A 13,250-nucleotide genomic window follows, 5' to 3' on the forward strand; every position below is an offset into this window, starting at 1 on the left:
TAAAATTTACTACTAACTTCTATGCCTGATCATTATGAAAAACCCCAAACCAACAAACCCTCCAATATTAAATCTTGTGCTTCAGCACCATCCTTGTTAGAAAACTCTGAGCTATCGTTTCTTTCAGGAAGCCGAGTTATCTAGTAACCTTGTTTTTTCACTAGCTTGCCCCCCTCTTCCTGCCCTGAAGTGTGATTTCCTGCAATAATTTACTTGTTTAAAGAGAATGTACTTAGCTAAAAGACTTCCAAAAAAGGAGTTACATAAATATTTAGCACATTTAGAAACAGCTAATTGCTTCCTACCATACTCAAAAGCTAGGAAGTAAAAAAGTTTTAAAATCCTTAAAATGAAATAAAAATACTGCATAACACAGTCCTGTATAATGTTAAATACTCTCTCAAATTTAAAGCATAAGTGACCCAGAGGACTTCCCACATTTTCATTTAAGTTTTTTTGTGTAGTTCACGTGGGGTTTTGCATACATATTTTCTATTTCCCTTCCAGAGTTTAAAGCTTTCCAATAGGTTTGTAGCAGGCATCAGGCTGCCACATACGAAGGTCAACAAGGACTTGGTTGAGCTTTTGCATCCAAAGGTTACGCTCTTCTTTAGTATCAGCAGACAGCCAGTTCCTAAAAGGCAAAGAACACAGTGGATTAGGTAAGTCCTTCTCCACCTCTACTTAGCTATTCTGAAAAATGTCAAGCTGATAATCCATTGAAGCCCAAATAGCAGGGGAAAAAAGCTAAGTCAAATATTCCACAATCCTGTTACCAAACTACCTGATACTTCTGCTTCTAGAAAAGTTGAGTTCTTTGTCCTCAGAAGACTGAAATATGACAGCAAGACAAAATAGGACTAAAAGTGAACGAAACAGTTCAAGTGCCATCCCAAAGTCTTAGCATTTAAATAAGCTTTGCATCACCATGTCAAAGCTGTAAAGTTCCTATGTTATTAAAACTATCGCTTGAGGCAAAACAACCCTCCCACACACATCCCATACCCTCCCACAACCGTCATGATTTTTATCCACTCACTTTGTAACACAGAGTGTGTCTCTGCATTGGCTGACAAGAGTCTCTCTGTCATCTTCCCTCTGAGGACGGACAGTTATTAGTTCAAAAGTGTTGGGACGGGCACAGAACTCCCTGTTGGCAGGTTCAATCTGATGATTAGTGCAGTTCGCCAAGTTTATCCGGCCCAAAGGATGCTGAAAGCGAAGTTAGTTCATCAGTCAAGAATACTGCAGTCAAGAGTAATTCTGAACAACACATGCTGTGACAGTTTTTGCCATATGAAGTGCCTCCCCCCCGAATCAATTACTCCCTTCAAAAGAAGAATTCCACTTTTTCCATTTAAAAGCCATAGCCAAAGCAAGGTAACATAGACAATGGAACATGCCCTGCTCAACTGTGTACAATACAGCTAACAAATCCGTCCCTTACCAAAGGGTTAGGCTCTAGAAAGATATCATCCCCTTTTTTATTTCTTAAAATTTAACTCAAATGTAAGAAAACTTCATAATAAAATCCAGAGAATAAACCCCGTCAAAGCCTAAAGAAAACAAGCACTTTAGGCATGCTGGCATCATCCTTGTCAAAGCCTATAAAAGCACATGGATTCATCTTCAAACAGGCAACTAAGACAACCTAAGTGCCACATCCAGCTGCTTTAGCTCCCTCTGTAGTCAATAGCTAGACCTCCTCTAAAAGCATTTCAAATTTCAAGGCAGTCATCTCTTTCTGCTGACTATAGACAGAGGCTCAGCTGTATACCTAAAGTTAGTTACAGACCTTGGCTCTGATTCTTCACACCTACAGAACACCTCATCTGGGTAACATCACAAGCTACTCCTAGCTTGGAGAAGAGTTTGCTATTTACTGGGCATGTTCACTATACTGTTCCATAGAGAGTTAAAATAACCTAAGTTACAGAAAAAAGAAAGATAGCTCCATTTCAAGCAACATCAAGAAACAGGCTGCATGTTGGCAATATATGTACAGCCATGGGAAACGTTTTTAAAAAATCCACAATTTAAAGCAATCATTGCCCAATACTGATATTTCTGAGCTACATTTATGTCCACATCATAGAACAGATATAGTGGGTGTAACAGGAGGCATTTAATAAGGACAGAGTTTAATATTGCTGTAGATGACAGTATACCAAAAGAATATGGCTAACCCTTTCTCAGATTGATAGTACAACAAGTCAGAAAATTTTCAAGAACAGAACCTGGAAAACAAACCAATGCTTCTGTCTTGCAGACAACAGCCGAATAGGAACCTTTTTCTTGCTTAACTCAATTTTTTGGCTTATCTTTTATTACAGTAGGCAGAGATTTTTCCCTTTCTCCTAGCAGGGGAAAAAAGTACATTGATATTTTTTGGCAATGTCAACTATCAGCATATGGTCTTCCTCTGTTAGCAGGGAAGAATCTCAACTCAGGCATCTGGATTGGCATAGAAGACCCAAAAGGACCAGAGTTTGCCACAGAGTTTGGGAAAGAAAGTGTTCTGCCAACAAACAAGCGAGTGTTTAATGGTAAATTGCTTAACTGAGTCAGAAAAAACCCTCTTGAAAGCAGTCTTTAAAAGGACCTGGAAATATTTCAGTACATGCTGCAAGAACAGGCTAAGGAGACAAGGTTCACCTCAGTGACAGATGAACGTCTGATTTGTCTCATTAGCCAGACAGTAACTTAAGTTTCTGTGAGAACCATTTAAAAAGCATCAGGTTCAGCTATAATGTGGAGCTGCAAGAAAACAATGACTGCAGATAAGATAGTCCATAATTACAGCTACGCTTCTGCAATATAGAAGGATTGTCCACTCTAGGTTTTTACCATATTAAGTGTTAAAGTCATTCTTTTGTCTAAAACTTAGGGCAGTTAGATACAGTCTGCTTAATAAGCCATACAAGTATGATAAATTTTAATTAAATAATTAGTCGTTTGACAAGTGCAATGGAAAGCCTTAAGACTAAAGGGGAAATTAAATATGGATCTTCCTCCACTTTTCCCCTTTCCCACCAGATTAAGTGGTCAGTTTCTAAGTTTGCCCTGATTTGGAGCAGACTTATGAAGACTAGTCCTCCATTCCCCAAGGAAGCTTTATGAGGTTGAATCTCATGCTTTGAATGTACTTACCTGGTTTTAAGCCTAAACATTACTGTCATTAAAAATGAACAGCTAGTTGTGTCAGGTACTACAGAACTTTAGACTTGAGCTTTATAAAAAACCATTACCTTTCGTTTTTCATCATCTGGGTATGTCCAGTAAGATATACAATTTCCAGACAGCACACACCAGCGCCTATGCCATGCTCCAAATCCACTAACATCTTCAAACATAGTCTTAAAAAAAAAATATAAAAAATGGAGTAACATTAGACCTTGAGCTTTGCCAGTACTCAGCTATTTTTTCCTACCAGAATGGTTTTGCAAATACAACCCTTCACAGGAGTAATTGTCAAAGCAAGAAAAAAATACATACTGGAAGAGACTTCTATTAATACAGTATATTTATCTTCCAGATACAATAGAAAATGGGCTTACACTATCATTCTTAAGTTTGCAGCCTTCTGCTCAAAATGCACCTATCGCTGCTATTTCAAATTACCAGATTTTCATGTCAGCAGTGGAAAGCATTCCCATTATTTTGAGATAATGTAAGCTTACTTGTAGCAGATACAGGATGAGTGGTTCACAAAACATGTATAAGTATCATATAATTTATTATTATTAGGTATTTAAGTCATCTTTAACTTACAATTCAGGATTACAAAACGTTTGCCTATTCTGCAGGCGATACTCAGGAGTCCAGTCAGTTTAAAAGAAATTAGAAATTGATTTTTAAATATTTGTATTGGCAGTTATTTTATTGGATGCAGGATTATGCCAATTTCAAGCCCCATTTCCTTAGTACTAGAATATTAAAGTTTAGTATCTGCCTTCTATTCCTGATCCCTCTTGAACTTGTACAGAGCTTTTTTCTAATAAATTTGTGTTGCCTTTGTCACTCTTCACAACTCAGATTATAAATTTTAATGGTACAGAGAGTTTCCAAACCCTTACTCTGAAAAAATTTAATATGCATGTACACCATTCTTCAGGTTTTACATGTTCTATAGTAGATGTAAACAAGGATTTTCTTAAAATTATACATAAAAACATGGGATAGCAAATATCATAAGCATGTGAATTGTTTGTATCTAATGAAATCTGTTCAACTTCAGTTAAGTAAAGGGTAAGGAGACAGAAATAACTGCTTCAGAAGAGTCTAAAGAAATTCTGATTTCAGAAAACAATAAAAGAACAGCAAATGTTAATGTTTTGCTGAAGTATTTTCATAGCACATTCACTGCCATCTGCTGGACATAATCTCAACAGCTCCACCTATTAGGGTCAAGTATCAGCTGCCTTTTCCAAGTCTAGTTTTAGAAAGAGCTGCTCAAGATGTTTCTCCAAAAATACGGTCACTTCCTTGTCAGTCAAGGTCTGTGACCACAGTGTAAAAAATCTCTTGCTTGAGAGAATTTGCTTTTACTAGACAAAAAAAAAGTAAAATAAAATCCAGTAAAAGTTTCTGGCACAGAAATTAGAATCTCATCTCTCATCAGATTATAGCAACAGAAGGTTAACTGAAGTTCAGAAAAAACAAATGATCAGTGTTTAGACGACAAAGATCTAAAAAATCCTAAAAGGTAGCTTTAAAGTAGGCATATTTAGAAGGTAAACTAGGAAATTTTGAGGCCTGGTTTGGGGCGGGGGCAAATCAAGCCAGTTTTAAGGTTCACAATCACTACAAATACATGTGTGAAGTTAAAAAAGTTAACAGGAACTGAAATTTCCAAGGAAAGAATTTGAAGTGAATGCCTTACCAAGAACCCTTTCTCTTCCACAGAAGAGTCCACTTGGCATTTTAACTTTAGATATATATGACCTTCCAAAGGAGACAAAAAGGGAACCTGCAAAAAGTAAAACAATTAGTCATTTAATTTTGACACCTCTTAACTCTACCAGCTCAAGCAAGTCACCTGCACCAGGATGTTAGCACAGTCTTGGTGTTAGGATCTTCAGCCGGAAAGAAGCAGTCAGTCTCAAGCAAGACCATAATAATCACTTTTTGCTTCAAGTTCATTTAGAAGCTTTTCAAGACTTATTTGCTTATTAGTTTGCTCAGGACATATGCACAAACATGCTTCTATCTAGCAAAACAGGTACTCTAAGCATGGTTAAAAACAACACAAGGCACCAGTCCACATCCTGCAAGCTTCTGCCTCAGTTTGACATTAAGCTGCTTGGAAAATATCAAAGTGGGCTTAAACAGGATTGGTACTTGGATACCATAAGCATTTTTGGCAGATACTGATGTAGTAATGCCTACTCAGAAACATTTGTTTCAAAGAACCTAGAAGTAGAAAAAAAAATAATTGAAAGCAGTTCTTCTCAACTGGCGCTCAAGGTGTTGAGAACTGCGTTAAGTCATTTCTAACAAAAGAGGTTCTAAGCCCTATCTTTTGCTGCTGAAAAAAAAAAAGCATCTTCACTACAGTACCAGAGGCTGGTTAAATGGTTACTCAATATTCAAGAGTTTTGAAGAGGAGCATGCAACAAGGACTGCCTTTAGACTTCCCCTAATCCCTCCACACAGCACCTCATTACATTGGGTACTATCAAGAAATCACATCCCCTCTTTTTTTCCCCCCACAGGGAAGCTAAGAGACAAATGGCTAATTCAACAAGCAAATGATGATTTGCAGGGCATTCTACATATCATATTTTGTTGCTAATCTGAACAAGCAATGCTGTAAGAATCTCACAAAAAAAAAAAACCAAAACAGAAACATCGGTGCTTTGTCTTACTAGAAGAGCCAGAAAGGTTGATGGTGCTGCTCAAATACAAAGAAAGAACTATTTGCCAAGGAACAGGCATGGGTACACAATAATGAAGTAGCTTTTAGAACCATGGAATCAGTGTCGATCAAACGGAATTAAGTTTTGCTAGTAGTTACAACGAACAAAAGTAACCCTCAGTAATTAAAAATGTACATCTGTAGGCCTCAGTGAACCCTGCAGAACACCAAAATAGATATTATGGTTAGAAACTGATCACCTTTGAATTGTAGGCATACTGCAGCTTCCTCCCAGACACACAATATACATGTGCACAAGCAGGTGATCGAATCATTTTTGTATTAGGTCTACTCAACTAAGACACCGTACATGGCTTGCTCATGTACTTGGCCCTACAATATATCACAGCAAAATTTTGAGCACCAGATAGGAGTCTGTATAACCATTTGAGAAACAAAAACAGTAGTCTTCGCACATAATGGAAAAAAATTGCACCAGTCCTGGATTTTTATCAGCAGACAACCATAATCCTACATACTACACCAGGGAACACTTGCTTATATCCTACCAAACCACAGTAAAAACCATTTCTGAATAAGGGCCTCAAGGAAGTTTAATCAATTCCCTGCTTCAAGTTTGTAGTTATTGCATCCCTTTCTAATTTATGTCAGGACAGATTACGTGCATTATGAAGTTTGTCACACAGCTCTTCACTAGTAAAGCAAAAAGGCTGTATAACAAAAGGAATGTATCCATTATGCAGAGCCTACAACACCATTACTAATTACTAAAGCAGGTCTCAGAAAACCCTCCTCTATGCATAATGAGAAAATGTTACATTCAGTCAACAATACATCCTTTTCAAAGGCAAGTGGGGTAGACATGGTGGAAAGTAAGCAGTTTGCTGAATATCCAGCTAGATGAAGAGAAAACTAAAGCCCGTGATTAGACTAGCTTGCATTCTGGTGTGGTCCTTCAGATGTCTACCATAAGAAGTTGGCTTACTGTCATAGAAGATTATCTGTAAAGATACTCATGATAAATCTCAAGAATTTGAAAAAAATCATTTCTTAGGAGGCTTTTGACTACAAATAGCAGATGATAGGTACTAAAATTATCATCTGCCTAATCTTCAGATAAAACATATGTAAAGTTACCAAACCCACTTTCTTCTGAGGGATCTAAGGCAACAATTAACTAAATAAAACTATTTTCAGGGGTTAAAGACAAATTACTACTTGTAAGCATACCAATTTACATAGTTGCTAAAGCAAAAAATGTACACCAAGCAAAATATTATATGTACACAAATGTGCAATTAAAAGAACCTCACGTTTTGACGTGCTTAGTACTTTCAAAGCTTTAGCTCTTCGTGATTACTTTTTGCTTAAACAAAGATCTTGATAGGTCTTGACAGAACAAGAAACAAGATATCCAGTTCCTGAGCTATTTTAACTTTTTCAGCAGCAAAAAGTTGAGTTAATCCAAGATTTAGGCTTCCAGTCATTTTTCCCTGGTCCTCTATCAGCAGAGTAGTTGATTCTATGTTCTGTGCAGTTCATCAAAAAGTTGGCTGAAACTTCCTAACTAGCAATCTTTAAGAGACATATCAATTTCTTTTGAAGTAAGAAAGTATCTCCTCTAGTGATCTAGGAAGACAAGAGATAGATGCTCGTTAAGGAAAAACCCTAGGTTGCCTAAACAACTTTGAATTCTGTCGGCATGCTTATTACTATACGAGGTGGGAAGTAGAATTCTGCGAGTCTTAAAGGCTCCTAACATCTCACATTCAATTAGTAAATGCTTTTTCACTTTGTAAGCGCTTTTTTAGAAGAATTAAGAAAACCAAACAAACCTAAAACTGCAAAAAGACCAGACAGACGTAAGCAACATGCACTAGGAAGCAGTTTCCTATTTTAAGTTATAAGCTAAAAGATCATAGCAACCTTGTCCTGGAACATATAGCCCAACAGTTCTTTTTCCTCCCCTTCAAAATTTATCTAGGGAAAAAAGAAACATGCTCAATGCGATTAGTGTAAAGTTAAGGTCTATAAAAAAAAAAAGGACACAGTCATACACGAGTACATTTTGGTCCTTTCTACACTAATTTTAACAGTGCATGTAAAAGGGAGGAATTAAATGCAAAAAAAACCCCACTGTGGCAGCAGTTTGTTCCATATTAGAAAGGCATGGAGCAAGTTAGAAAGCAACCATTTGGTACAGCCACAGGCCAAGTCGAAACTGAAGCTTTACAGAGGTGATAATTTAACAAAAAAAGATGTTATCTGACAAAAAGGGGAATTCATAACTGTTGAAGTTTGCACCTGGAAAAAAATTAATCAAGTGTTGGTTTCCCTGGAATTCTATTTGAACCTTGTCCTACAGTTTACTATTCCAGCCCAATATCCTGTCCTAAAGAGTAAATCAAAAAAGTTCAGACCCGAATTGCTGAATATAATGTAAAAGCTGATTCCCATAACTGCAAAAATAAGGAGCTTCCAATAACCAAGCCATACACAAAAGAGGTCTACATGCAGTTCTGGTTAAGAACATTTATGCTGAAGAATGAGAGTTGGTACTTCCAAAGTTCAAACAATTGGTAACAGCAGTGCAATTCAACTGTTTCTGCGAACTGTTTTGGTAAACAAGTCTGCTTCTACCCGTAAAAAGTAAACTTTTAAAAAGCAAGTTGGGATTACTGCGATTTTTTTTTAAATCTTGTGCACAAACACAACCAATACTTGTTATCTCATCTCTTATCAGAAGCTATAATTGCAATACTACTGTCATCACAATAAGACTTAATTAGCCAAGAAGAAAATTTATTCTTATTCTGCTGTTTGGGTAGATAAAGCTGTAGTTTAGTGCTACCATAAGCTGTAGTAACTTTTGAGTTAAATGAAGTTAGTTTACGATAGCTGCCTATTAAAAAAAGGATAGCTGCCTATATTAAAATAGGTTATAGGTATAAGGTATTACGAGGTTAGAGATTAGAATGAATGGAAGAATGTATTTTTTAAACTTCTAATGGTAAAAGCCAATAACATTCTGTTTAGACAAAGAACTAATGAGATAAAACTCAGTAATAGCATTCTTTCAAAAATTAGTTTGCTTCTACAAATTTAATTGGGATATGAAAGGAAACTCATACTCCTAACTATATTTGAACAGCAATTTTTAAGTCAGTTTAATGCAGAAAATTTCAAATACTTCATTATCATTAAAACACACTTAATGTCTTAGTGATAACTGCAAGACTAAGAGCAACAAACAATATGAAGACCACGTACAGAGATGCCAACTGCATACATTAATTTTTTGTCAGTGACAGCAAATCAGTAACCAAATACCTTCATTATCTTTGCATAACCATACCTTAGATTGAGCTACAGAAAAGAAAGAACATCTGGCATAATAACATAAGTCTCTGTTGTTTCTCAGAATTATATTTAATTTCATATGACTGAAATGTGAGTAACAACAACTATACATAATTTTTTATATATAAACCTATAAACAGCATGTTACATAGGAAACTTATATTTCATTTCTGGGATGGTAATTTTGCCTGAAAACAGTAAACCCAGACTCGTATTCATTTTTTTTAGTAGTATGCAATCACCTCTGGATTAGTAACCAATAATTTCCATTACCTTGTCCAATGCAAATTTGGTATTTCCTACAGAAGACAGCAATAGCTTGTGGGATCCAACAAGGATAAAATTAGTAGTGCGTACAGTGTTAGGGCCACCTGGACTGGCCATGGCTGTGGAGAAAAGTTAAAGTCAAGTCATAACACACGCAATCAGGATGCTGCAAGGCTTAAAAAGGCTTTACTTGTACCACTGCATGCGTGCCCTATGCAGTACTGCAGAAGCAGCAATCTTTCCAGTGCACATTCAGACAGGATCTTGGTGACCATTCCTTCTCAATAGAGCTGTTCTTTCAGAAAGAATTTTTGAAATATTCACAAAGAAGAAAAAGCATTTTAAGAAGTTTCAGGGGGACAGAGAGCTCTCCAGGACACACTACAAAGCAAATATGCCCTACAGTAGGAACTTGACTTTCAAATCTCTTAACCTCTTCTCAAGTGACATGCTGCAGTCTTCCAGAATTTGTATGCCTATGCTCCTCTTTGCACTTTTATCAATAGAAACAAGCACTATAGCTCAGGACCAGTTGCAGAAGCATGGTAGACATTCCAGAGTTAGTTCATGAGCTCCTTATTGCTGCAATTTGTACTAAAGCTAGCTCAAGTATCTCATACTGCAGTCAGACAAGTGTATAACACATTTTTATGTTGTTAGAGAAACACTCAGATGCTGTTCTTCTCCCCAAAGAGTCAGAAATACATAAACATGTTAAAAGCACTACATACAAGCAATACTTTAGAATCGGTTCGTATTTTCAATTTTGCTCTGTATTACTTTGTTGACAACAGACTCTAGTTTAAAATCTTAAAATTTGTTTGAGTTCACCTTTTCAGGAAAGGAATGTAAGCTACAGGCATCTGATACCAGATACTAATTTTGATTTTGTGAAGAGATCTTCCATTAAACATAATGGTAACTCAGATACAAACACAGGGCCAGTTTCTGGGCTGGCAAGTTGACATAATTCTATGTTTACTACTCCTGAATTATCATCTGTTACAAGTATTATTTATTGATGTACTGCTTTAGACAGTAAACGTAGATCATTCATCTTGGCATAAGATGTGTAGATTTTACTTACCTGGAGTAAGAAGGGTGCTTTTCTAGAAAGAGAGAGAAATAAAAACTTAGTGGAAAAGCAATATCTGACAATTTCTACAGAAGACTAAACTAGGTTAGAAAGAAACTAGATCTGAATAAAATAAAAAAACAAAACCAGATACAACTTGAAAAGAAAGTCCAAATAAGTGTGTAGCAACTGCATATTTCCAGCATTAGGTATTTAGAGCTGTTACCAAATTCTTGAGCTAATGGCTGAAGAGTTTGGCAGAAAGCTAGACAGTTTAGAGTTTCAAGTACAGGACACAAGAAGCTTACTATGGGCACAGCCTTATTCAGTGTGAGAATATAACCTTTGGAAGTGGCCATAACCAGATCTTGTTATAATATTATGTTCATACTTACAGAGGTAATAGATGTTAATAATCTCTTTGGAGTAATAACCTACAAAAGAATACAAGACAACAAATTCATCAGTAAATGCATTTATCTATCACATTACCGTGAAAAGGAGAAATACATTTAAGTTTCCTGTTTTCATTAAGTGACAGATATCTTGACAAGGAGGGAATCAGATCTAAAAATCATTAATACACTGTATGGCCAGCTATTGGAATGACAAGAAGAAAAAAAAAAAGAAAGCCCAAAGCACACCTCCAGAAAGCCACTGTCTTCTTTGGGGTCAAAGACTTAATAAAGCACAAACACTCAAAATGCATACCCTATCTAAACTGAAATGTTTATGTCCAAGGAGTTATTAAAACAGTGTTTGCTTTAAAAAAAAAAAAGCACGAGTGATTTCAGTTAACACTGGGAAGAAAGAAAAGTGTTGCAGCTGATCAATAGAACCTTTAAGACAAATCAAACTGCAGGGTAGGGTATACTGACTGGTGTAGAGGCACCACACCTAATAAATAAAAGTTTGCAAAGTGTACCATTCTGCAGAACTACTAAGACTTCCTCTCCTTCCGCTCCAATATATCTCAGACTCAACCAAGTGCTGCAGGTCCAATCTACTAAAAGCTGCAGGACTCCATAACCCATCTGTCATTGCAGATGTTCCAAGAAAGAAGAAGAGTAAAAGCAAGCAACAGATTGTTTAAGACTATTAGTCAGTTCTCCCTGAACACTGCAGTCTTCCTAGTGTACCTTCTGTTGAAACACAACTACCAATTTTCATGTTTCATTTACCTTGGATTTATTTGCCTTTTTCCTTTTATCAGTGCTTGTAACTTCTTTTCTCTGCACCTGTAAGGCAAGAAGGTATTAAGAAGGTACAACACACCATTCTCCCTTACACATCCTTTTAACAGAAACTGATACATACCAAACTGTAAACTTCTATATTTATTTCAAAGTCATTTGACACATCGTGCCTAAAAGGGAAGAGAAGGAAAAAAAATAAGTTAAACAAAGACTGAAGCAAAAAAGTTTTTGTTTTAGGGTTTTTTTTTGTTGTTGTTTTTGGTAAGATTTACTCTTTAGTTCTTCTCTCCTTCCACTCTTTAAATCAGTCCAGGGAGCAGCTAGGTTCTACACAAGAGTAGTTTAACCATACTGCTGACTAATAGCAAATCTCTTATTACTAAGTCATAGTTTGTTCCTGCAGGCCAATAGGGTTGTTTGAGGCCCTTTAACTTCTACAATAGTACTCTTCAGTGCAAACAGCACTGCTGTTTTTAAGACTTAAGTATATTACTATTTCAAGATACTTTCTAGAACTCAAAGAACAAAAGGGGAAGGAGGAAAAGGGGCAGATAGAGTACATCTACCATTTCTCAGATTGAACCCTTCAGTCCACTGCTTGCGTGCATTTCCAGAAACAGAGATTGGGTTTTTTTGAGTAAATAGCTTTAAGTGAAAATTCCAGTTGGGCTGGACTTTAAAAAGGGAGTTTGTTTATTTATTTTGGAAGACTTTTGCTAACAAACAGCCATTTGAACTCAGAACACCTTTTTCGCTAACATATGAGAGTTGAAGTTTTAGTTTTAAGAGTACTATTTTTTCCAGGTACTAAAGTCAGATAGCTATATAAAATGTTAGTTGCTGCAAAAGAGAAACACACATCAACGCAAATCTGTCATTGCAGGTGTTCCAGGAAAGAACAAAAGCAGAAAAAGCAAGAGATAAATTAGCTGATGGATGGTAGAGTATGTCTAGATTGCTCTTTCAAGAGAAGTCCATTCCAGCCATTTCCTGAAGCAGGAAATAGTCATACAACAGGATCTCACCGTATTTTTTTTTTTTCCTTCAGAATATGACATCCTTATATGAAGTTTTTAATTATTTTTATGCATGCTCCACCATCAGAGTTGAAAGTCATTCCAAAACAGTTTCTTTATACTTACATAGTAAATGTCGTATTAAAAGTAAGAGCATCTCCATTCAGGGAGCTGGCAGTACTTGCTAATGGAGTTGCAACGATGTTTTCTGCTCCAGATCTCAGTATTATTACATAGTAGTAATTTGCTGCTTCTGTAAATACATATCAGATGGTTTTGTTAGCCAGAGTTGTCCAAGCATCTAGAAATTCTGAAGTATAGCATCACCATTAAACACATCTGTTTCACCCCCCTTTAAACACTTGGTTAAAGTCAAGATCTACGTATAAATTTACTCTCAAAACAAGCTTTTTCCTACTGTGTTCACTAGTAGGACTGTTTCCACAGGATTCACAACA

At 36.3% G+C, this 13,250-nt stretch overlaps 1 protein-coding gene across 1 annotated transcript in view; it reads right to left on the reverse strand.

Moving 5' to 3' along the window:
• Positions 1-461: 461 nt before the first annotated feature.
• Positions 462-13,250, reverse strand: part of ANLN (anillin, actin binding protein) — a 36,725-nt gene continuing 23,936 nt past the window's right edge. Inside the window, exons 15-24 of the mRNA XM_009880077.1 lie at positions 12,919-13,045; positions 11,898-11,946; positions 11,762-11,818; positions 10,976-11,014; positions 10,593-10,614; positions 9,512-9,624; positions 4,883-4,969; positions 3,249-3,356; positions 1,040-1,212; positions 462-634 (exon numbers count right to left, since the gene is read on the reverse strand). Coding sequence (XP_009878379.1) covers positions 511-634; positions 1,040-1,212; positions 3,249-3,356; positions 4,883-4,969; positions 9,512-9,624; positions 10,593-10,614; positions 10,976-11,014; positions 11,762-11,818; positions 11,898-11,946; positions 12,919-13,045 — 899 coding nt within the window. The 3' untranslated portion in view covers positions 462-510. The remainder of the gene's footprint in view (positions 635-1,039; positions 1,213-3,248; positions 3,357-4,882; positions 4,970-9,511; positions 9,625-10,592; positions 10,615-10,975; positions 11,015-11,761; positions 11,819-11,897; positions 11,947-12,918; positions 13,046-13,250) is intronic.

This window comes from Charadrius vociferus, unplaced genomic scaffold (assembly GCF_000708025.1).
Source record: "Charadrius vociferus isolate BGI_N301 unplaced genomic scaffold, ASM70802v2 scaffold760, whole genome shotgun sequence".
Taxonomy (NCBI): domain Eukaryota; kingdom Metazoa; phylum Chordata; class Aves; order Charadriiformes; family Charadriidae; genus Charadrius; species Charadrius vociferus.